Here is a 21778-nt window from a genome sequence, read left to right as displayed (position 1 = left end):
ACGGAGGCTATGCAGGCATGTTGCAACCCACTTACTTCGCTGCTAAACGCAAGCCAAACAAGGCCGGCAGTCATGAGATGCTGGAAACACATGTAGAGTTTATAAATATGGACGTCAGTACAGAGTAGATAAGGCTTCTTGTTTTTGCTTCCAGAAAATGCAGAGAGCACCATGGAGCCTGGTCCACAGCACGAGGGGTCAGTTGTCGGTTCGGGGTGACCTGGCGAATGAGGAGCGTTTCTCCTGGATGGGCCGTTTCTTGAGTTTTCCAGCCTTTGATAGTCGAGCCAAGCCCAAGATCAGACTTGTCAACACAAGTGGTGTAAGCAAGCTCTCCGAAGCAAACCGAGAGTACCCTCAAGAGCTTTTCACACTGTGAGGCATGGCCGGTTGGTCACGTCACGCACATACTTGGCCGACCAAAGACTGTACTTGGAGTAAAGCAACGAGCTCTTCTGTGATAGGGTGTGCATGGCAAGAATGGCGCTGCGGATGTCCGTGTACTGGATGCTGATGCTGAGCTTCGACAGGATCATGGGCATGACCTCCACAATGCCGCCAAACTGCACAAAGTCCCACTTGACCTTCTCGATATTTAGGTCCGCCGAGTAGTTGTCGCGTGCGTCCGGGTAGCCCCGGGAAGCCGCGGTATCGGTCTGCCTTTTGGGCACGGGCCGGGTCAACACGATGACACGTGATGCCCGGTACCCCTCCACCTCCTCGGCCACGTACGATGCAAGCGGCGCATGGCCAGCGGGGAGCCCGCGCGTGGGCTTGGCCCACGTGACACTGAGCGGGTAGCCATTGATGGCCAAAAGCGGCAGGCGCTCGCTGTACTCGTGGAACTTGTGGGCGCTCTCTGGGCTAAGAAAATGGACCTCGACCGTGGGACTGTGGCCGTCGTGGAAGACGACCTTTTCCAAGCCGCCGCCGCAAACGAGTGACATGGTGGTGGCCATGCTGGTTGTGGCCGGCAAGCCGGCAACACACAAGATGCGCCGGCTGGCGGTGTTTGTGGCAGGCCGCTCCCAAAGCGAGTTGCGGGCCGAGGAGGCACATGAGCGGAGCGACTTTGTAAGCTGGGACCGGGAAATCAGCAGCGACTGGTCCAGCTGTTTCAGCATGGTGCCTGAAACTGACGCAGACGCCTTCAAAGTGTTCAACGAGAAGTTGCGGGGCGGGTCCACCCTCTCCTTGACTTTGTACATCAGCGAATGAAGAAATCGCTTGACCAAGGTGCGTTTGCTCTGGTCGTCGGCGCGGTTTTCGCCCGGGACCTGGGCTTGGGGAATGCCTGGCTTGTCGTTCTGGAACTTGAACCACCAGTCGTCTTCGGAGCCTCTCATGGCGGCTTTGAACATAGCAACAAGATTAGCAAGTGGGTGTTTTTTTGCACCCAATGCGGCGCGGTCGCAGGGCCAAAAAAAGTGCGGCTGGCGGCCCGGGTGCGAATCTGGCAGGGCACTCTGGGGCGCGTGGAGAAAGATGGGCATGAAAGAGAAAGGGAGTTTGGGAGTGAGGCTGTGTTGATGAGAATGTTTGAGTGTGAGCTTGATGTGAATGAAGAATAGCGAACGCAATTTTAGTGAGAGCGTTTGATGTGAATGAGGGCGTTTGGTGTGAATGAGAGCGTTTGGTGTGAATGAGAGCGTTTGGTGTGAATGAGCATGTTTGGTGTGAATGAGAACGTTTGAATGAGAAGGCTTGAATGAGACCGATCTGTTGAAATGAGGAATTTTGGTGCAAATACGACTGCTTGGTGTGAATAAAACCGTTTGGTGCGAGTGCCAAAGTTTGATGTGAGTGACAACGCTCAAGTGATTGAGCTCCCTTTGAGAAAAGGATAAGCTCTAGTTGCTCAGTAATACCTGTTAGACCCATAAGGGGAAGCGAAATGGGCTGTGGGTGGAAAAGCCTGGTGCATCAGGTGCTCGGGCAGGAAATTGAGACATCGAGCAATTTTTTGCCGCCACAGAACATGTGGATGTGCAGTGGCTCGAGAGTTGAGAGTATTACACAAAGAAGGTGAGGATAAGCAGGCATATCGTTTCCTGTGGCTTTCTACAGAGTATGTGCTGCTGACCGCCTTACTAGTTCTCTAATGTCAAAACAACAGGAGGCGTCAGAGAGAAATCCCGTGCGTTGGCGCCAGATACGTTCTGAGTGTTTAGGGGCGGCGTCCGAGTTGGTGCTGAAATTGGATAACCACAGTCGGCTGCTCACAACAAAAGCTAGCATATATAATCGAGCTTTCCATGGTCATGAGGTAGTGAAGCAACTTCCCGCTGCCCCTTTCTGAGTGGGATGTCCGAATAATATGAGCCGGCTTGGTCTGACTGCCAGCATTGGCCCCCACATCCATATTTCCAGAGTTCGAACTGACCAAATATCGCTGGTAATGACCGCATACATTTCCAGATCATCCTATATTCATTTCAAGAACAGCCTACATTCATTTCCAGAACAGCCTACATTCATTCCAAGAACAACCTACATTCAATTCCAGACAACCAACATTCATTTCAAGAAAAACCTACACTTACTCCCAAAATATCCTACATTCATTTCCAGACAACCAACATTCATTTCAAGAAAAACCTACACTTACTTCCAAAATATCCTACATTCATTTCCAGACAACCTACATTCATTTCAAGAAAAACCTACACTTACTCCCAAAATATCCCACATTCATTCCCGGAGCAGACCAAGCATCCGCCGAACTCATCTAGTATCCCCCGGAACCCACCGCACCCCGGAACCCACCGCACCCCGGAACTCCCGCGCTACCCAGAGCCGGCCGCCAGAGAGCCCGCCGCGCGCCTGCAGCATCCCCCCGAAAAAAAGCGCCGTCTCATCGCCTAGCCCCGTAAAAACAAAAAGAATCCGACAGCGCACATGAGCACCCGCTGACTCGCACGCCTCAAAAACACGCTCCACTCTCTTCTCCTGCCTATCGCCATGGAGAATACCGCCAAACGAACCGCGGGCGAGGCCGTGGCCCCCGCGCCAAAACGCGTCCAGGCCGACGTCCTGAAACAGGTCAAGGAGTCTGACGTGGGCATCACCCAGTATATCAACGAGGGCTACAAGCACGGCGGCGGCTTCTACGGTACCATCAAGCAGCGCTACTCGGACTTCCAGGTCTTTGAGATCGACTTGGCCGGCAACGTCGTGCACCTCACCGACTTGGGCGTTGACTTGGGCGCGCTGAAGAAAGACCGGCGCGTCGAGAAAAGACAGGAGGACCGAGCCGAGCTCCAGAACCTCAGCGGCGCCGAGTTGGAAAAGGCCAAGGCCGAGAGGCAGCTCAAAAAAGACGCCGAGAGGCAGCTCACAAAAGACGCCGACGCCCTGCAGGACGCCGACGCCCAGCAGGACAACGACGCCGCCCCCAAGTACACGCTCTCGGAGGAGGACCACGGCCGGCTTTTGGAGCACGTGTCCGCGGCGGAGCTCCAGCAGATCGAGGCGCTCTTCGGCAACGGCGGCAACATGGAAACGGCGTCCGTCTTTGGTGACAAGGCGCGGCGCACGCAGTTGCACCAGTTGTTGCGGGTGGCGTTCCAGGGCAAGTTGGAGACCATCACGTCGCCGCAGAACACGATCCGCATCGCGCTCGCCAAGAAGGGCGCGCCCACGCGGCGGGCCAACAACAACCACGTGGACGCGGATGGCGTGGTCAACTACGGCTTGGGTCCCCACAAGCCGTACTTGCACTTCACCGTGTACAAGGAGAACCGCGAGACCATGGAGGTGGCGTCGCTCATCACCAAGTTCTTGCGCGTGCCCAACAAGAGCGTCAAGTACTCCGGCACCAAGGACCGGCGCGGCGTGACGTGCCAGCGGTTCAGCGTCCACAACGGCAAGGTGGCGCGGGTGTGTGCGCTCAACAACGGCTTGCGCGGCTCCGTGTTGGGCAGCTTCCGCTACGAGAACTCGCCGTTGGACTTGGGCGATCTCCAGGGCAACGAGTTCGTCATCGCCATCAAGAACGTGCGGCCGCGCGACGCGGGCGCGGACCTCGCCGGCTTGGTGCGGGCGCTGTTCGACTCGCTCCGCCTCCGCGGCTTCATCAACTACTACGGCTTGCAGCGCTTCGGCACGTTCTCCATCTCCACGCACGTGTTGGGCATCCACCTCCTCAAGGACGACTGGCGCGGCGCGGCGGAGCTCATTTTGGCGGAGCAGGACCGCGTGGTGCCGGACTCTGTGGACGCCCGCCGCGTGTGGGCCGCCACCGGCGACGCGGCGCAGGCGGCCCGCTTGATCCCGCGCCGGTGCACGGCGGAGCTGGCCATCCTCAACCTCTTGGCCAAGGAGCTGCGGGGCGCCACGGGCTACTCGCCGAACCTGTACTTTCGGGCGCTCATGCAGATCCCCCGCAACTTGCGGCTCATCTACGTGCACGCGTACCAGTCGTACGTGTGGAACCTCGTGGCGTCCAAGCGCATCGAGCTCTTCGGGCTCCAGGTGCAGGCCGGCGACTTGGTCATGGCCGAGGCCGGGGCCCTGGACGGCGCCGTGGCCCCGGAGATGGTCGACGGCGTGCCGTTTGCCGAGGACGTGGCCGGCTGCCTGGCGCCCAAGGCCCGTGCGCTCACGCCGGAGGACGTGGCCTCGGGCCGGTACTCCATCTACGACGTGGTGCTCCCGTCGCCCGGCTACGACGTCGTGTACCCCGCCAACCCGCAGCTCATGGCCGTGTACGAGGCCGCCATGGCCAAGGACGGGCTCGACCCGCACAAGATGGCGCGCCGCGTCAAGGAGTTCTCGCTCGCGGGCTCCTACCGCCCGCTCATGGGCCGTGCGCACGACGTGTCCTTCGACATCGTCCGGTACCACGATGACACGGACGCGTTGGTGCGCACGGACCTCGAGATCTTGACTGCGGCAAAGGCCGGCCAGACACTTGCCAGGGTGGCGGGCTGCGCCGGGCCGGACGCGCCAAGAACGGCGGTGGTCTTGCGCATGCGCTTAGGCGTCAGCTGCTACGCGACCATGGCGCTCCGCGAGTTCATGAAGACCGACACCGCGGGCTTGTAGCCGGGCGTGGTGCGGGCGGCCCGGGGTTGTGGCCTATCTCGGCGTGTCGTATGGCCAGGGCCTCGGTTTTCGGGCGCCGGCTTGGAGCTGGCTCTTCCATGCTTCTGGAGGCGCCCTCATGGGAAAGACGGCGTGGGTGAAAATCGCCAGCCGAGCCCTTGCCTGCTTTGGGTGTATGCTCGACGGCCACCATGCCGACTCACCAATATGCCACCCACCACCAAGCCCACCCACAACCATGCCCACTGGAATGCAAGCTTGGCTCTATACCGCGGCATGCCCACCATACAAAAGGCTAGATCCAGATTCCAAGGCCCACATTCAAGACCGTCATGCGCGAGGCTTCGATCCGCCGAAAGCACAGCAATCACGAACAACCCGCCACGCCCGTTAGGACACCGGCGGGGTGTCGAATCTGGGGCAAATTTCTAACGATGTCTCAAACGCCCGAGCTGCGTGGTCTAAACGATGCTGGGCCCTGGTATGTGCACAGACAAAGCAAATATATTGTGCTCACGAGGCCATCAAGACCTCCATGAAAATCATCAAATCTCGTCGGATGCCATTCAATCCGTCGGGCACTCTGCCTGGCGCCGCCTGGTGACATCTCTGCGGGCTGTCTGCGTAGTAAATACAAGTCATTTCTATACACATCGCTTCGAACGGTGCTGTGCTTTTCTAGGATCTCCTAGCATACCTCTCTCAAAGCCGCCAGGCCATCGTGTCAGAACGTTCATGCAGCCTCAAGAATCAGTCACTGCTGGGTCCTGGAGCTGACGCCATTCACCAAGCTCGTTCGGAACAGATAGGCAGCATCATGCTATATGTTAGTAGGAATTGGTGTATATTTTGGAAAATGCTAATTGGAGAGAACGGCTGCTGCAATCAAATCACTTAAATGTTTAGATGCTCGTGAAAGAAGACTACAAAGGGCAGCCATTTACATCCCGCCTCACTTCCAAATGCCAAACAGAGACGTGTGTGGATTTGCGACGTTGAACCTTCGGTTTTCTGTCTGGGAAAATGAAGTGAAATACGGTCACTGGGTCCAATTAACAGAAACCTCTGCAACATTGCTGTGCCCAACTCTTCCACTCTCCCGCAAAGTCTTTGCCTATTTCAAGCGAGAATTATGTGGAGCCCGGGCGAAATAAAATTACAGATCTATGCTCGTCTCGGTTCATTTCAGTTAATTATCTCCCGCTCATTAATCAGATCAACATATTATATTATTGAAAGCTATTAAAATATATCTTATTTAAAATAATATAAGATATCATATATATATAAAGACAGAACTATGAAAACTACTAAAATTATTATAAGGGTCATAAAGACATAAAAAAGGATAAATTCATTATGTATAATAATATTAGCAGGAGCAGAATCAGCTATAGGTTTAAGTTTATTAGTATCATATTATCCTTTGAGAGCTAGTATCATTTAACTTTAATGTTAAATATAAAGATTTATTGTGGGTATTCTTCCTAACAAAACGGTTCTTCTACTAGCCTTTTCTCTCGCAGCGGCCAAAAGTGCATAGGCTGAAGGAACCAAGGTTCAAAAACGGAACCGATCTTATGGCTAAAGTACTGGATTTATCAGAACATCTCTGCAATGAATAATGCAATGAGACTACATGAAATAGGTATAATTAGCCACTTGGGTACATTGCTTCAAGCAAAAGATGCGAGGCCTGGCAATGAATCACAAAATATTCATAATATAGAACACACTGCTCCCTCGGGATACAAACTTATAAAGGCAATTTTTGACCCACGTCAAGTTTTTTGTTACCCTTTAAATTTTCTGCTGTTCTCATTGGAGTGGTTTTCAAAATGCTGACGGCTACTCCTTACCTGATCAATATCAATTATTACTGATGCTGTTAGAGACTTCACGGGACATAGGCGTTATGTATTACAAGATCACTGGTTCCTCTAGAACTCTACAGGAGCTCTATTCCACCTTCATATACTTTATCCAGAGGTCACGTGAACGGAACCTTTAGAACTCGAGAGAATATTCTATGAGTTGTCTAGAATGATATCTGACGGAACTCAGTGCATATAGCTATATATGCGCTTACAAGGACCATCAGTGTCAAGCTGATACCAGAGACCTTACAGATGCAACAATCATTCCCATTTCTTTGGTGCCGAACGTCTTCGAAAGCCAAAAACCTTCTCACAATACCGTACAGCTTCTCTCGAGCATTAAGACAGCTTTATGTAAATGAAACCACTCAGCTGGTTTTCTGAGCCCAAATTGATATAGCTCAAGCTCTGAATAGCCAAACCCGCTATTTTGTTCCCTGGCAGCCTTGGCATGTTTCCAAGAATCTCTCAACGTGCTCAGGCTAAGGAGCATCATGGACGATACAAGGCTTCTCAGATACATAAACAGCACGTTTGGTTTTGGAACTCAGATCAATTTGATTCAAAAATCAAAAATCGCAGACTCGTTTTGTCAATTTACGGGGGCAACGCTTTTGGGTATAGAGTGGGCAGTCTGTTCTCGATACTTCAAGGCTCATTGTTAAGCAAATATTACATTTTCATAAATATTTTTAGCTCTAACAAGATGTAGAGCATAATGATATCCCAGCAACCTTTATAATCTATGATAGCTTGGCAGTACTATACTAGACGACGCGCTCTTCAAGGTACTTCTGCTTTAGCTAATATATGGAAAGAACATCTGGCTTCTTTTCCCCTTGAGCTTTGACCACCTAACAAAAACCCAAGGTATTTGAAATTCTGGAATGGAAGATGCAAAACGATTGATGATAATTGAGGCTTGAACGTGGTGTGATCACGGTTGACTCAGGAAGAAGAAATCCGAAAGTCCAATGAAAAACATCAGAAGTCTATAGAAGGTAGCTGACAACACGACTATTGCTGCTACTACCAAATAGATTAGCAAATCGTCCCATACCTCTACACCAAAATAACGTAATATTGAATTCTTCACGTATCTTCGACAAGGAGACAAATAATTGAGTACATGATAAATCTCATTGGGCTAGTGTCAACTTTACCTCTTAGTGATTTTTGAAGCTAAAAACTATCGGAGTGTGAATTTGGCTGATTATGGATAGGAAACTCGTATAAGCTACATTGCAACCAAAACTGATTCAGATCACAGCGCATACAACGAGCTCTCTTCTGAGATACATTCAATCATATTGCCTTACTTATCCTTTCCGAGAGTCGCCCGCCAAACAAAATTGAGCCAATTAGAAGGAAAGGTCAAAAGCGATGTAATAATTCCACATCCGGCCCGAACGAATTCATACGATTGGACGCCAGCTCCGGCGGTGCGACTGAGTTCAATGCAAGTCACGTGCCCTGCATAGTGGCGATCTCCTTATACCTGCGATCGTGGCCCCAGATCCGAGACACAAACCCCATCGTTTTGCTCAACTATGGCTCTGAATACGTCGCCGCTCGCTAAGATCGTTTCGCCTAACACGGCATCCAAGCTTCTTGCAGGACCTGCTCGGGTGGTTCCGGTGGATGCCACATGGTACATGCCCAATTCACCCCACAATGCTCGGGAGCAATTCCAGAACGAGGACCGTATCCCAGGATCCGTATTTTTTGATTTGGACAAGGTGTGCAGCTCAGAGAGCCCCTACCCACACATGTTACCTCTGCAGAGTGTTTTCAATTCAGCAATGGCTCAGTTGGGTATCCGCAAGGCAGATCACGTGCTTGTCTATGACCGGTCGGGCATCTTCTCGGGCCCCCGGGCAGCATGGACCCTCTCTTTGTTTGGCCATGAGAATGTTTATTTGCTTGACCACTACAAGCAATTCAAGGAGGATTTCGGTGTAGAACAGAGGAAGTTGCTGGAGAACAAGAAGCTGAAAATGCTGCTGCCAAGCACATACGAAGGGGTTCCCCAGGAGCTGTTCTCCCGCCAGTACAAAGCACAAGTAATGGAGTTTGAGGAGCTCAGGGACTTGGTTGTTGCCGGGAAATTGGCAGATAAGTATTATGCCTTTGACGCACGGGCCAAGGGCCGCTTCACCGGGGAGGACCCAGAGCCTAGAAAAGGTTTGTCGTCAGGACATGTTCCAGGATCAATGTCGCTCCCCTTCCCCAAAGTGTTGAATGCCAAGGGCCATTATAAATCGCGTGAGGAGCTCATCCAGCTTTTCCAAGAAGAGTATGCGCTTGACTTGACGCTGCCCTTGCTGAGGGATGGCATCCTTGTCATGTGTGGCACGGGTGTCACCGCTGTTATTCTTCAGATGGCCATACACAAAGTTTCTGCCGATATTCCTGTTCGCGTGTATGACGGCTCTTGGACAGAGTGGGCGCAGCGTGCGCCCGAGCTCATTAAAAAGAGTTGATCTGTTTGGGAAGGGATAACAGCGGGTGTGCGCTTACTAAACATGCATGCTTTGCTCAGTGCATTATAGTCTGGACGAATGCGCGGGTGCTGTTTATAGTATAATCTCCTATTATGATGTGTTTTGAATGCAAGATGTATTCCATAGAATTAACACAGGGCAGTATGCCTCTGCGCACATGAAACGTGCAGCGGTATCCAACAGAATATCGAGGCATCGTGAATGCTATTGCCATAGACGCACCGTGTTGTCTGTGCCGGCACTGACAAAGAGACAGCGCATCGACTTCTCAATAAGCTTCAAGCGGTCTTCGCGCGTGTCGCCCGTGGCACTCATTTTGAAGCGGGCGAAATGCACGGCATTGACGAAGCCTTCATGCGCCGTGAGAGTCTTGACGCATGCAACTCGGCCCTGCTCTACAAGAGTAGCAAGATCCCAAACACGGACCAGCTTGTCGTCGGCTCCCGAGATGATGAACCGGCCGTTTGGATGGGTTTCCACGGACTTGACCCACAGCTGGTGTCCCAAAAGATCGAGTATGTGCCAGCCTTGCGAGTTGTTCTGCACCGAGGGCAGCGGCAGGCGGTGCGGTAGGAGCACAGGCGGCGGGAGAAGCCATAGCTTGAGCACGTTGTCCCTGCCCGCGGAAACACAGTATTTGAAGCCCAAAGACTCCGTGTAGACGGGGTTCTCGACGATGTTGTCCAGAAGGTACGGGAAACGGTCCATGTTCAGTAGGAGGTACTTGTCGATGTGCTTGTTGGCGAGCATGGGCAAGAACCGCACGGTCTCCACGACGTGGGTGTGGCCCAAAAGCATGGAGAGCCCAGTGCCCAGCTGGTGCGAGAGCCTGACGGACTGGTCGTTGGAGCACGTCAAGATGAAGTCGCCTAATGCTGCAGACTTGTGCACCGCGGCGAGCAGGAGGCGGGAGTTGACGGCGGCCACGTCGAGGTCGCGCACCCAGTCGCTGTGGCCGACAAAAGTAGAGACGCAGTGCCCCGAGGCCAAGTCCCACACCTTGACAGCCTTGTCACGCGAGACCGAGTAGAGAAACAGCGGGCTAGACGGCGAGAAAGCTACGCTGGAGACCGTGTGCTCGTGGCCCGTGAGCGTGCGCATATGTGTGAACGCGTCGCCCAGCCAGATCTTCACCGTGAGGTCCGACGAGCACGAGGCAAGCACGTAGGACGCGGACTTAGCGCTTGCCGCAGGAGCCAGGCTTGGCGCAGGCGCCGCTCGGCCGGGGCCCGAGAGGTCGATGGGCACGTCGGACCAGCGGAGGCAGTGCAAGCTGCGTGAGTGGGCATTCCACAGCCGCAGCGGGAGCAGCACGTCGTCGGCAGCCAAGTCCCACGCGAGCATGGCGCCGTCCGCGCAGCCGGCGGCCAACAAGGGCAATTGTGGGTGCACGGCCACGGTGTTGACGATCTGCGCGCTCTGCGTCGGGTATGTGGCCTTGACGGCGCTAGGGAGCCAATTGATCTTGTCTCGCGAGACTAGAGGCGAGCCGTTGGGCGCCAGGTTGGCCGTCTCGATGAGCAGCTTGTAGCTGGCCACCTCGTTCTCCAAGTCGAGAATGCGCTTTTGGAGCCGCAACACCGTCAGCCACTTTTTCTCGAGGTAGTGAGCCACAGGCGCGTCCGTGGGCGTGGCGTCCAAGGCGCGGCACACCGAGCCGAGCGTGTCGGCGTCAGCGTCCAAGACCGGCGCAAGATATTGTACTATGGCCTTGTGGAGCTCCAGCGTCTGGCGCGCGGTCAAGATGGAGCTCATTATCGGCCTGTGCTGGAGTTGCGGGTGCGGTGGTTTGAGTGCCCGGTGTTCCGGTGTTCTGAGTTCCCTGATTTGAGTTCCCTGATTTGAGTTCCCTGATTTGAGTTCCCGGTGCTTTGACCTCCCGGTGATTTGACTTACCAGTGACTTGACTTCCCGGTGTGATTCGACCTCCCGGTGATTTGAGTTCACGGCGTTCTGACTTCCCGGTGTTTTGGTTAGAAGCTGTGCGCCTAAAGGTGCGGTGTTTTGTGCCTCGCGATGCTATGGTTTCGCGTACGGGACGCACGTATTGTCAAAGTGAGCAGTGCGTGCAAGACAGATCTGGTGACGGACGCGCACTATGAAGGATGATTAGCAGGACAGATCCACACGTCGGACAAGAACGAGCTTGCCAAGGAGCGCCTTCAAAAATGCGGCAGAATCGACTTTCTGCAACGGCGCCATTTTTTTCGGTTCGAAACGCTGCTTTCGCTGGCCGGCCGTTCCGTGTTGTGGTCACGTGCGCTTACCAATTCGTAGTATTTGCTGGTGCCTACGTGGGCACGCCTGGCGAATATAGCCAAGATGTCTTCGGCTGGCAAATCGGGCATGACGATTCAGCCCGATACTGTGCTTGTCACTCTCCCAATGTATGGTCACAGGGCTTGCCCACTCGGTGCAAACAAAGTGGCGGCACCGTTGGCCCGGGGTCAGGTGATGCCACGCACGTGACGCTTTGATCACGTGATACCGGTCACGTGATGGCCGCTTTGTTTACAAGCGCCAGTGTCCTCCCGACATGGCTCCAGCCAGTTCTCTCGATCATGGTTCCAGGCCCCCAATGTCAATAACTATACAAGAGGGAGCCTGCTTTCTCTTGGAGGTGAAATGATGCACACATCTTGTAGGTTGCTCCAAACATCCGCCAATGTGGACTGCCACCTCAAAAACGTGCCAAAGTAGATATTTACCATGAATCCAGTTCACTATTCCGGGGGTCCCGCTATGCCCTCCATACTTTGTGCAGTAATTGAGGTCGGACCTTACCCAGTTAAAGATCGACTTTCTTATTAGGCGCGGACCCTAGTATTCGCAACCCTGGCGGGTCGTTCCCAGCACACTAACCCGCCTGCCTGCATGTATCCCCAATAGTCGTAGAGCACCTTCAGTTTCACGACATCAGAAAATTGCGAAATGGTTTTTAAATTCTTGGGGTTATGATCACGCAGGTGTTTCGAAAAACACACTGGGAGTGATTTTGGTGTCCTGTGTGCACTGCAAAGTATTTTGTTTCCACTTCCGTTTGTCTGGGTTCAGTTAAATGAGTGCCACGTCCCCATACCTTTTCGCGGATACCTACTCAAGAAGCCGGAAGTAGATCCAGGGAGTAGTAGACTTATGGGGCTAGCTAATCATTGAGACTTTTTCGGCTGCTTTTTTCAAGTTGCTCGTAACGATGTACCTTCCTGTGTCAATTAGACACTACGAAACAGTACGAATCAGGACTGCTTCGTGCAGGACGTTTAGACAGCAGATTAGCCTTTTTTTGTTTACTTCATTTGTTTAAAAATATTCTTCCTCTGTTCAAAAAGAATATTTCCTTTTTTTTTTTCTTTTAATCCCATTCTTTTGCTTTTTTCAGTTTTGGATTGATTTGTAAGGCCACAGAAGCATATCGGTATCGTCTGACCTGAAACGCAAGAACATGATAAACAACGAAAGCGGTGGTACATGCGGTCTGAAATCTCACCATTCATGGCTGGTTCAAAATATACGGCATATGATTGAGCGAGATACATGTTCATGAGCAAGCCTCTTCTCAAATGTTCTGAATCTTTGGGTGAGAAGGGGGTCATTCTAGTCTCTTCAAAGGCTTTCATAATTGCAGACATTGTATGCATTTCTGCGTCGCTGCATTAGCATCAGAATTTACAAGGTGTTTGGCTTTGTTACTATTCTTTCGGCCTTTTTATCTTTGAGTAGCCAGTCAATACATTAGCTTCAAAAAATCTTACGAAGCACCAAGCGATAAACTTATCGAAAGCTCCCGTGGTTTGGGTTGCCCTGTAGTCACCTTTCAAGACAGACAGAATTTTCCCGGAACTTTCGCTCTGATTTTACATCCTTTTGTTTGGTGTATGGCAAATACTTATTCCGCTTCTTCTATATTTGTATGACGTGGCACTTGACAATGGTGCCGATGTATAGCTCAAGGTTTTCATTTCATTTTCAAATTCACAGGTCTTGAACGTCCCACATCTAGGTCCCCATTTTCAACAAATTCACAAACCTGTTTCTTGTTAGAGCCTTTCTCGATAATGGATTTCTGAGATGGACAAACAATTCTATAAACTTTCGCTCATCAGAGTATTGGTCTATCAGCACGTACGGTTCTGCAATCATCAGGTGGAGCATTTAGTGATTGAGTCCCCTTGGGTGAGCCAAAATAGAGGTACAAACCACCCAATACATTAGGAAAGCATCACATTTTCGAGGTCATTCAACAATTATCTGTGTTTAGCTTCCTACACGTCATGGACCCAAAGTCTTATATATTTTTTCATCAAATGCCACCATCAGATAGACATTATAAAGCTTTTTTTTCCTTACAAACTTCTGTTCAGCAATGAAACAAACTCAGGACTTAAGTTTTTATTCCTTCATCAAGAAGACCTGAATCATTTTCTTTGTTACAAGTATCTGACTGAAGAATTAATACTACAAAATGTTGTACGAAAATCTTTAAAGAGTTCGCAAATACCTTAGTGCCAAACCTCGGCTCGTCTCCTTCCGTTAATTACAGCTCGGTCGGTCTTCTTCTTACGCCTCTCTCTATATTGTGTACTACGTTTTCGACTCCTAGGATCAGTCGCCTGTAGTATTCGCTTCAACTCAAATTTCTTGAGCGGACCCAAAGGACTTGTATTTTTGGTAGAGTCACCTGATCAAATGGAAAACCTTAACAATACTATAGCCTTGAAAAACACCCATATAAGTACATACTATCCTTTCTACCAAAAGAATAGTAAATCTTTTGTATAGCGTGTCATCTTAATGCAAGAGTAATGCCAAGCTGTTCTGTACTATTGAAATGGTCAGATGTACCTTCGTAATATAAAAAATGACGATTTTCGATATATTCATTTGATTAGAAGAATAAGATTATACAATTATATATTACAGCGGCCATATACGTGGCGAGTGTCGAAAGCCAGGCGACTGGAACTCCGTTTCTTTTTTTTTTTTTCTAGATAAATTATCCCATTATAGAGTTTCACTGGTGAGAATCCACGGCCAAAGCTATGAGAAAAAACATATAGAGATCGCCACTTTGGCTCAGGCGATACAACGCGAGCAGCACATTCTTTTAATAGGTTCATCTGAATACAGACTTTTCTTTTTGGTTGATACATCTGATTTGAGGAAAAAATATATATAAATAATATATATAAATTCTTCTTTTTTTGATTCGTAACAAAAGTTTTCAAATTTTTTCCTTGGTAGATTCATCTGATTGAAGGGGCAAAACTATATAACGAATATATATAAAAAACCTTTAAACAGCTCCCAGCTACGTACCAAGTGTCTTAGCTCGGCCCGTCCCCTTCCGTTAGTCACGGCCTGGACAGTCCTCTAGTCACAGCCTGGACGGTCCAAAATCTCCCATTTAGACAATTGAGCTCATCAAAAAATGACACACAAAGGTTATGCAATTTCCTTTCGGCAAAACGGATATAATATTATCATTAAACTATATATATTTTTATCATAAAGCCATTTCGGTTGCGGCCATACCATGCAGTCACTGTTTCCCGTCCGATCAACGTTAGTTAAGCTGCATAGGGCCACACTGAGTAGTGTAGTGGGAGACCATATGCGAAATTGTGGTGCTGCTATTTTTTTTTTTAATTCAATTTTTAAAGTTTGCTTCGAAAGAAGCTTTGTGTATATTTCTCTATTTATCTGCAGCGTATTACAATTCTGAAGGCAATTTTGAAAGTCGAACACTGTAGACTTTAGGGAGCATAGACACAGGATACCTCGGGCCTGATCTGGAGAGAGGATGTGTAATTCGAAGAAAATTTAACCTCGAAAAAACTGTCTACTCAATTCCTTGTATACTTGGAATTTACAACAACAGAATTATGATAGTCTTACTTTCTTCCCATTAATCATTTCCGTAAAGCGGCAAAACGCTCCTGTAGCTTGTCAAACTCGCTTTTTTCTGCCTGTGCCTTAGAAACCAGTCTCTTGGCCACAGTTTTGGGTGTGATCTTCCCTGCTACAAGCGCTGATTCTGGATCTGTCTCTTCTGTTCCTTCTCCAACTGATACTTTCACACCTCCATCCGGCAGATCGCTGTCGTCGTTACTTTCAGGCTCAGAGTCATCCGGAATCACTCCGGAAAATGGTACTTCAAAGGTTTTCGCAATTTCACCCAAGTATAGGTTCACCAAAGACTCCAGGGGAGGTTCAATATCACACCGTGAAACAATTTTTGGCGGAACAACCGACCCACCTTCGTTCTCCAAGACCTTTCGTGTGTATTCTGGTCCGTAACGCAATCTAAGAATCTCTCCTAGCGTCACCATTTCTTTCACCTCTGTGAAGTTGCAGCAGTATATAATCAGCAGGACCGCATCCTGGATTCCGCCATCAACTTCGCTCCGCAGTATGTCCAAGACTATTTGGCTTCTAGCTAAAAGAAGCTCACAGAAAAGCTCGCAGTATTCTAAAAGCTCGATGTACACGTCGTCCCGGATAATATTCTCCACCCGAATCTTGGCACTCGTTTCCTTGCCGGCAGACAAAAGATCAGCCATCTGTCTGCGCTGTTGTTTTGTTATCGCTGTTTTCTTTTCCTGAAGAAACTTGAGTTTGGAGATAGCCATTTTAAGGGTGGTCCTCAATCGCTGCGCGTTGAGTGGCGAAGGCGGTGGCATCTTGGAGTACGAATAGTTTCTCTACTGAAGTTCTTGAACGCTTTCTGTTCTAAGCAATTTTGTCAATAGGGTGCGGGTGTTCCTTCGTTTTCGTTTAGAATATTCTTAATGGTGTTTCGTGGTAGCTTTAAGGCGTGGGGTTCGTCCAAGTAGCGCGATAATGTTCGCGCACTGTCAGATTTCCGCCATAGAGCGCCGCATACTATTCGTGCCCAATTTCGAGATTGCTGCAAATTCAGGCAATACCAGACACAACAGACCAAAACAAAAGCCATGGAAGTCACTTGGCTGTGTTTGGTTTGACACCTGTGTAGATCTTTTATAGTCTTCGACTTATTCGAGCCCTCTTACTCCAACGAGGCTTTCACATTTCAAATCGACCTCCGCTTTTCTAGTTGTCACAGTAGAACAATATGATCACTCTTTCTTTTCATCCTCACAAACAACCGTGTGTTCATGCGACGGTTTTCCACGCTCAAAAACGAGGTCTCCATCTTCGTCTATGCTTTTGTTTGAAGTCTTGCGTCCAGGGATCAATGTGCAACACTTGATGCCCTTAATCCAGTCGTCTTCAAGAATCTCCTCAATAGTAGCTCGCTTAAGAGGGTCTATTTGTAGCATCTTGTGAATGATGGGACGCGATACATGTGGAAGCAAGCGCATCAACCTGTATGGGCCGTGAATCTGCTTGTGATTAGACTTGCTCCTTCTCATATTGCCAGCAGGATCTTCTTTTCCAGCCGTTGCATGGTCCAGGTCGACGTGTTGAGTATGATGTTCGCGGTTGCGCTGCTGAGCAAACGAGTTTTTCATTTCGTTCTTTATACGCTCGTATTCGTCCAACTGTTTGTCTATCTGCTTGAGTTCTTCAAGAATTTCTTGAGATTGTTCAATGCTTAATATATCAACAGCACCAAGCGCCTTTAGCTTTTCGTCCAACTCTGCATCTTCTCCAGCATGAGTAGCGGCAGAGTCCGGCCCTGGGGACGGGGCGTGCTTCGCAAGTATTTCTGGGGGCGGTGACGGGCTGTCGGCCCCCTCTTCTTTGGCCTTTAAGAGTTTCTTTTTTTTGTTCAGGCGCGCAACTATATTTTTCAAGTGGCGCTGTCTTAATAAGAGTTTGTGGCACGCATTAGACAAGTCGTAATCATGCCAGTTGTCATCGTCCATCGCATACAACCTGAAACTGTTGTCCTTTTCAGGGGAGGGAATTTTCCAGGGGAAGCGCTTTAGCGTCATACAGCAGTAGATAATGGCGATCGACCAAAGATCAACTGGTTGTGGGTTATACGAGTTCAGACTAGTCAACACCTCTGGTGCAAGATATGGATCCAGCCCAACAACGCCATGGCAATGGTGGATCTCGTGCTTCAGACCATACTGATCGTATGGGTATTTGAAAATTACAGCGCTGCCGAAATCAATAATTTTCAAGATACCTTCGTTTGTTAGAACGCAATTATCTAGCTTAAGGTCACGGTGGGCCAAACCTAGAGAATGCAAGTAGCTAATACCTTCCAAGATCTGTTTGAGGCAACAGTTTATCTCCTGTCGGGACATCTCACCACTCATGACGACGGCGAAAAAGTCAATCGGCGCGTACTCCATGACCTCATAGTAGCGGTTGTTTTCGTGGAGAATATCAATGGTCTTAATGATATTGGCGTGGCGCAATGTAGAGCCGATACAATACTCCGCCGTGCACTTCCGGGTATAGTCTTTGAAAGACTCAGTGTTTCTGCGGGGTCGGAACTCCTTGACGGCAAAGGTCTTACCATCCAGGGGCCGGATAATCAAACGAACGGAGCCGCCCGCGCCCGAGCCAAGCTCCTTATGTACCTTTCCGTACTTCTTGACAAGGGGCAGCTCATCATGGGTGAATGGCTCCACATACGGTGCGTCCTTGCCCTTCTTCGTCGTTTGGTGCTGCAGTTGCTGGAGGAGTTGCGACAGTGTGTTCTGGATGAGTGCTGCCAACGAGGCCAGCAGAGGCTCTCTACTGTGCATGTTCAGATCTGCTGCACCACCGGGGCTTCCCAATCCACTGTGGTGGTCGTGAGACGTGCTGGCCTGTGTCTTCAGCGTTTTTCTAGTGGGCTTGAAGAGCCGCTTAATCTCGCTCATGCTCACGGACTTGTTCACCGCTAGTGATTCATCATGGGCCGCAGCGGCCGGCCGTTTGTCTTGTTGCTGCGAGTGGTGCTGGGACAAAATTCCCGGCGAGTGAACTGCTGTGCCGGCGGATGGCTGGACGGGTGGGGTGGTGGCCCCGCCGCGGTGATCCAGCGAGTTCGTGAGCGTGGGCGATGCCAAAGAGTCTTGCGACTCATGGCGGCCAATGTGGAAGCCGAGGAAGCGACGGCCACTGCCATGCTGCAGCAGGTTGGACACTGCTTTGTCAAGTGGCTCGTCGTGCAGAGTGTCCGGCTTGAAGTGCCCGAAAAGCTTGAGTTTGTGTCTGTCGGGCATGCGTGGAGGATGTATGGAGAGTGGGTGCTAATGACGTTTAGGAACGATGGGGCGTGGGGCTTGCTTCGTTGTTTTTGTTTTTGTTTTTGTGCAGGGTGTACCGGGTGTCTGGGGTGGTATGGGTGCTTTGCATAAGCGGTGCAGAGGTGTATGTTGAACGGCCCTGTGGTGGGGCTCACGCTGGTTGGCCCTAGCCCGGGCAGAGTAACTGGGAGTGCAGAGAGTGCAACGGGCCGCGGAAAAGGGCGGCGAGGGATTTGCAGTTGGCCTCAAATAATCGACGTGCTGGTGTACGGGTCTCTGGTGCCAGGGGTAGGGCGGCTCGCCGGTGCTTGGGACGCAAAGAGACAAAGTTGAAGGAATGCTGAAAGATTTCAAAATGTCCTGAAGCCTTCTTGATTCAGTGCTCAGAAAGTTTTTTCTCGTTAGATATTTGGGGTTTTATAGCGTTGGCGTGGGAGTGGGGTTTCGCTATGAAAGCGTCCGAGATGATTTAAGGGCGGCTAAAGAAGCTAATGCAAATTTCAAGAGCGCCTGAAAACCGGAATCTCGATTACTCAAATTGCTTATGAAAACTGGAGAAAGTAGTTTATATCTTTGAAAGTGACAGGGAATTGATTCCAATTTATGGAGGCGTGAGAAAAGAGCTTCAGTATCTAGTACCTGGTCTCATAAGGGCGCACAACTTTTGCAGGGTAAAGCGCTTTTTTCTTTGGCAGAATATGCGGATATACTACTTCGGGCAGATTTCTGATCAGCCAGGATTAATGAGCCGCGCGCGAAATATGGAAACGGTAAGGGTGGGTGCAAAGTTTGGAATTGTTCGTATACGGTGAAGCTCAGCTGGAGCTTATGTTCAGAAAACAAGAAGGAAATATTTCAGTACTGAAAAGTCAGCTTTCGGGCAGGAAGAAAACGGTTTTGGATATCGGAGTTAATTTGCCTTCCCACGGCTGGGACTCTGCGTTGGCAAGCCCGTGATGTCATGGCGAGAACAGAAGCCGAGACCAATCCAATGTTTTTCATCCCCTAGTTTTGAATGCATCAGAACATCTAAAATTTTTTTCTTTTTATTTTCTTATATCTCCTATTCACCAAGCCATGCGTCGTATGCTCTGTTTCGTTTCATCCTTTGGACATGGGCGCGAGTAATGGCGAGACTAGACTTGATGGGCCACTTTGAGCCTGGGATTTGGTGACGCCAGGTCTTCTCTGGTGTTGCGGCTCGTATCAGTTATATAATTTGTCGTTTGAAAATCAGAACTGACACGTAATTAGTTCCGTCTCTGGGTGGGGCGCGATCCCTCTCAGATACCACCAACAATACGAAGGGTTCACGATTTTGCGTTTACTAGATAGTTCAGGCAGTCTTGAGTTTTGAAGCGCAGAATGAACTTTTTCCACCAGGCCTGAAAGCTGCTGCCATAGTTAGCAATCTTGCGACCATAGTAAAGCAGTTCGGCGACTACCCTTGACTTTTGCTCATTTGATATTCCTCATCATTTCAGAAAGAAGACCAGTTTGTTTCTATTGAATCCTAGCATGATGGCATTATTCTGAAGATTATTTCTTGGGATCACAGGAGCAGGCAATGCAGACCGCTTAGCTGGTCCCACAGATTATAGTTAAACAGAACGTACTTTGGATGCTGATATAGTATACATACTATTTTTTTTTTTTTGGCTATACTTAATATGTCTTTATCCATAGCTGAAACACATATATCAGGAACAATTTCAATAAAATTCAAAGAGCTTGTGTTGATATCATGGTGATAACATCCATGGGGAGAAAGCCTACATCTTAATACGTTTTGCATGAGAGCCCAAATTCCAATCTTCCAAACTTCAGGCTTAAAGCAAGCTTATTTAAGGATAGGTTTGCTTCTTGTTTGAGGGAACTTGAGTTTCTGACAGTTTTTCTTTATCATACTCGTTTAATTTATTTGATTAGTTAATACCGCAAGTCCTTTTTGGTGAAGCCGTATTGGCCTACGTAGCTGATTGACCTCACGCATTTTGCTGGAAATAGGAGAATTCTTTTTTCAGAAGCAAGAAAATCAGCTCAAGATTAGCTTACCACTCATAATAAAAAATCTTCACTTCTTGCGCACCCGGGCATCCATCCTTTAGGTGAATCAGTCTGTCTTCACAGACATAAAAGACTCCGTCGCCCTTGGCCTCCAAATGCGGAAACCTGTCATCCTTGTCTAATATGGTGGTGAGGTAATTCTTTGGTGTCTTGGATAAGGCTAGCATCTCATTTTCAACACTCAAGTAATTGCCCTTGCACTCAAGTTTCTCACCATAAAAATGGGTTTTAACCGCTCCGCTTCTTTGGCTTGAGATTATTCTCGAATCCTCTTCTTCAATGACCAGTATAATACTTTGGTCGTCTGAATTTACTGTGAAAAAAACTGCACGGCTGGTTACAGTTCCGAGAAGGGTCAAGGCAAGAAAGACAGAATTGCGTTCGAGTTTCATCTTGCTGTTAACAGAATGTTTTTGTGATGAATTTTTGGGTAAAAATTGCTAATATGGTGCTTAGACGTTGCTTGAATGGCATGCTCGCTCTATTTTATAGTCTCGATTATTTTGTGACCAAGTTCTATTGACTATTAGAGTAAATACAAGCTAAAACGTTATCGCAGAAACCTCTAAACAATAATTTGTGCATCAACCTTTGATAGAATTATCTCGAGGATTTATTCAGCACGAATACCAAGAGCAGAAGTGGCATTCTTTTTTCAATTGTTTTTATTGCTTGTGGTAGACGTCAATCATATCTTTGCCATTGTGCACTGATTTGTTGTTTTTCCTGTGATAGACATCGGGTAGAAGTCCCAGGCATAACATACTTGTATATGCAGATTTAAAGACTTTATAATTGCTTGAACTACTTTCACACATTTTTGGAAGTCCCCGATTATTTCATCCGTATCAGGTCTTTTTAATGCCTTGGCAATCTTCGAAATTCAAAAAAGAATGGTGCTTCAAAATTTGAATTTAAAAAGAGCAGCAGCTTTTTACCAAAAGAGTCTAATCTTCCAGTATAGATTGGCTTACTCAGACTAATTTTGGCTCATTGCAATAAGAAATTGATTTACATTCCATTTACTATTTTAGATGAGGATCGAGTTGAATTTTGGAATTAAACAGAAAAAAACCAAGAACATTCCATCAGAAAATCTTGGCATAAAGAA

At 49.1% G+C, this 21778-nt stretch overlaps 11 protein-coding genes across 11 annotated transcripts; 4 read left to right on the top strand and 7 right to left on the bottom strand.

Moving 5' to 3' along the window:
• Positions 1-270: 270 nt before the first annotated feature.
• Positions 271-1346, bottom strand: METBIDRAFT_230331 (uncharacterized protein; the record flags this gene model as incomplete). The annotated part of the gene is made up of 2 exons (XM_018855247.1): positions 271-1002; positions 1072-1346. The coding sequence occupies 2 exons, from the start codon at positions 1344-1346 to the stop codon at positions 369-371; spliced, it is 909 nt and encodes a 302-aa protein (XP_018711285.1). The 3' UTR covers positions 271-368.
• A 753-nt stretch (positions 1347-2099) lies between these two features.
• On the top strand, positions 2100-3171 carry METBIDRAFT_205635 (uncharacterized protein). Its single transcript, XM_018854978.1, has one exon. The coding sequence runs from the start codon at positions 2318-2320 to the stop codon at positions 2900-2902; it is 585 nt and encodes a 194-aa protein (XP_018711284.1). The 5' UTR covers positions 2100-2317; the 3' UTR covers positions 2903-3171.
• Positions 2962-5046, top strand: PUS7 (pseudouridine synthase; the record flags this gene model as incomplete). Its single annotated transcript, XM_018858991.1, has 1 exon — positions 2962-5046. The coding sequence occupies one exon, from the start codon at positions 2962-2964 to the stop codon at positions 5044-5046; it is 2085 nt and encodes a 694-aa protein (XP_018711283.1).
• A 58-nt stretch (positions 5047-5104) lies between these two features.
• Positions 5105-5424, bottom strand: METBIDRAFT_205630 (uncharacterized protein). Its single transcript, XM_018854977.1, has one exon. It carries the CDS (start codon positions 5331-5333, stop codon positions 5163-5165), a length of 171 nt encoding a protein of 56 aa, XP_018711282.1. The 5' UTR covers positions 5334-5424; the 3' UTR covers positions 5105-5162.
• A 3049-nt stretch (positions 5425-8473) lies between these two features.
• METBIDRAFT_43462 (thiosulfate sulfurtransferase) lies at positions 8474-9406 on the top strand (the record flags this gene model as incomplete). The annotated part of the gene is made up of 1 exon (XM_018857659.1): positions 8474-9406. One exon carries the CDS (start codon positions 8474-8476, stop codon positions 9404-9406), a length of 933 nt encoding a protein of 310 aa, XP_018711281.1.
• A 225-nt stretch (positions 9407-9631) lies between these two features.
• Positions 9632-11182, bottom strand: METBIDRAFT_79037 (uncharacterized protein; the record flags this gene model as incomplete). The annotated part of the gene is made up of 1 exon (XM_018858990.1): positions 9632-11182. One exon carries the CDS (start codon positions 11180-11182, stop codon positions 9632-9634), a length of 1551 nt encoding a protein of 516 aa, XP_018711280.1.
• Positions 11183-11357: 175 nt separating this feature from the next.
• Positions 11358-11945, top strand: METBIDRAFT_205607 (uncharacterized protein). The gene has a single exon (XM_018854976.1). The coding sequence runs from the start codon at positions 11533-11535 to the stop codon at positions 11902-11904; it is 372 nt and encodes a 123-aa protein (XP_018711279.1). The 5' UTR covers positions 11358-11532; the 3' UTR covers positions 11905-11945.
• A 2924-nt stretch (positions 11946-14869) lies between these two features.
• Positions 14870-15070, bottom strand: METBIDRAFT_230326 (uncharacterized protein; the record flags this gene model as incomplete). Its single annotated transcript, XM_018855246.1, has 1 exon — positions 14870-15070. A coding segment is annotated over one exon (201 nt), but the record flags the coding sequence as incomplete, so codon positions are not given.
• A 266-nt stretch (positions 15071-15336) lies between these two features.
• IST1 (Ist1p) lies at positions 15337-16107 on the bottom strand (the record flags this gene model as incomplete). Its single annotated transcript, XM_018858989.1, has 1 exon — positions 15337-16107. One exon carries the CDS (start codon positions 16105-16107, stop codon positions 15337-15339), a length of 771 nt encoding a protein of 256 aa, XP_018711277.1.
• A 208-nt stretch (positions 16108-16315) lies between these two features.
• Positions 16316-19066, bottom strand: HRK1 (putative serine/threonine protein kinase). The gene has a single exon (XM_018854975.1). The coding sequence runs from the start codon at positions 18574-18576 to the stop codon at positions 16525-16527; it is 2052 nt and encodes a 683-aa protein (XP_018711276.1). The 5' UTR covers positions 18577-19066; the 3' UTR covers positions 16316-16524.
• A 1457-nt stretch (positions 19067-20523) lies between these two features.
• METBIDRAFT_205582 (uncharacterized protein) lies at positions 20524-21287 on the bottom strand. The gene has a single exon (XM_018854974.1). The coding sequence runs from the start codon at positions 21057-21059 to the stop codon at positions 20652-20654; it is 408 nt and encodes a 135-aa protein (XP_018711275.1). The 5' UTR covers positions 21060-21287; the 3' UTR covers positions 20524-20651.
• Positions 21288-21778: the final 491 nt, after the last annotated feature.

The sequence above is a fragment of the Metschnikowia bicuspidata genome, assembly GCF_001664035.1.
Source record: "Metschnikowia bicuspidata var. bicuspidata NRRL YB-4993 chromosome Unknown METBIscaffold_4, whole genome shotgun sequence".
Classification (NCBI taxonomy): Eukaryota; Fungi; Ascomycota; class Pichiomycetes; order Serinales; family Metschnikowiaceae; genus Metschnikowia; species Metschnikowia bicuspidata.
The sequence above is the reverse complement of the archived record's forward strand: the minus strand, read 5'-3'. Positions and strand labels throughout refer to the sequence as shown.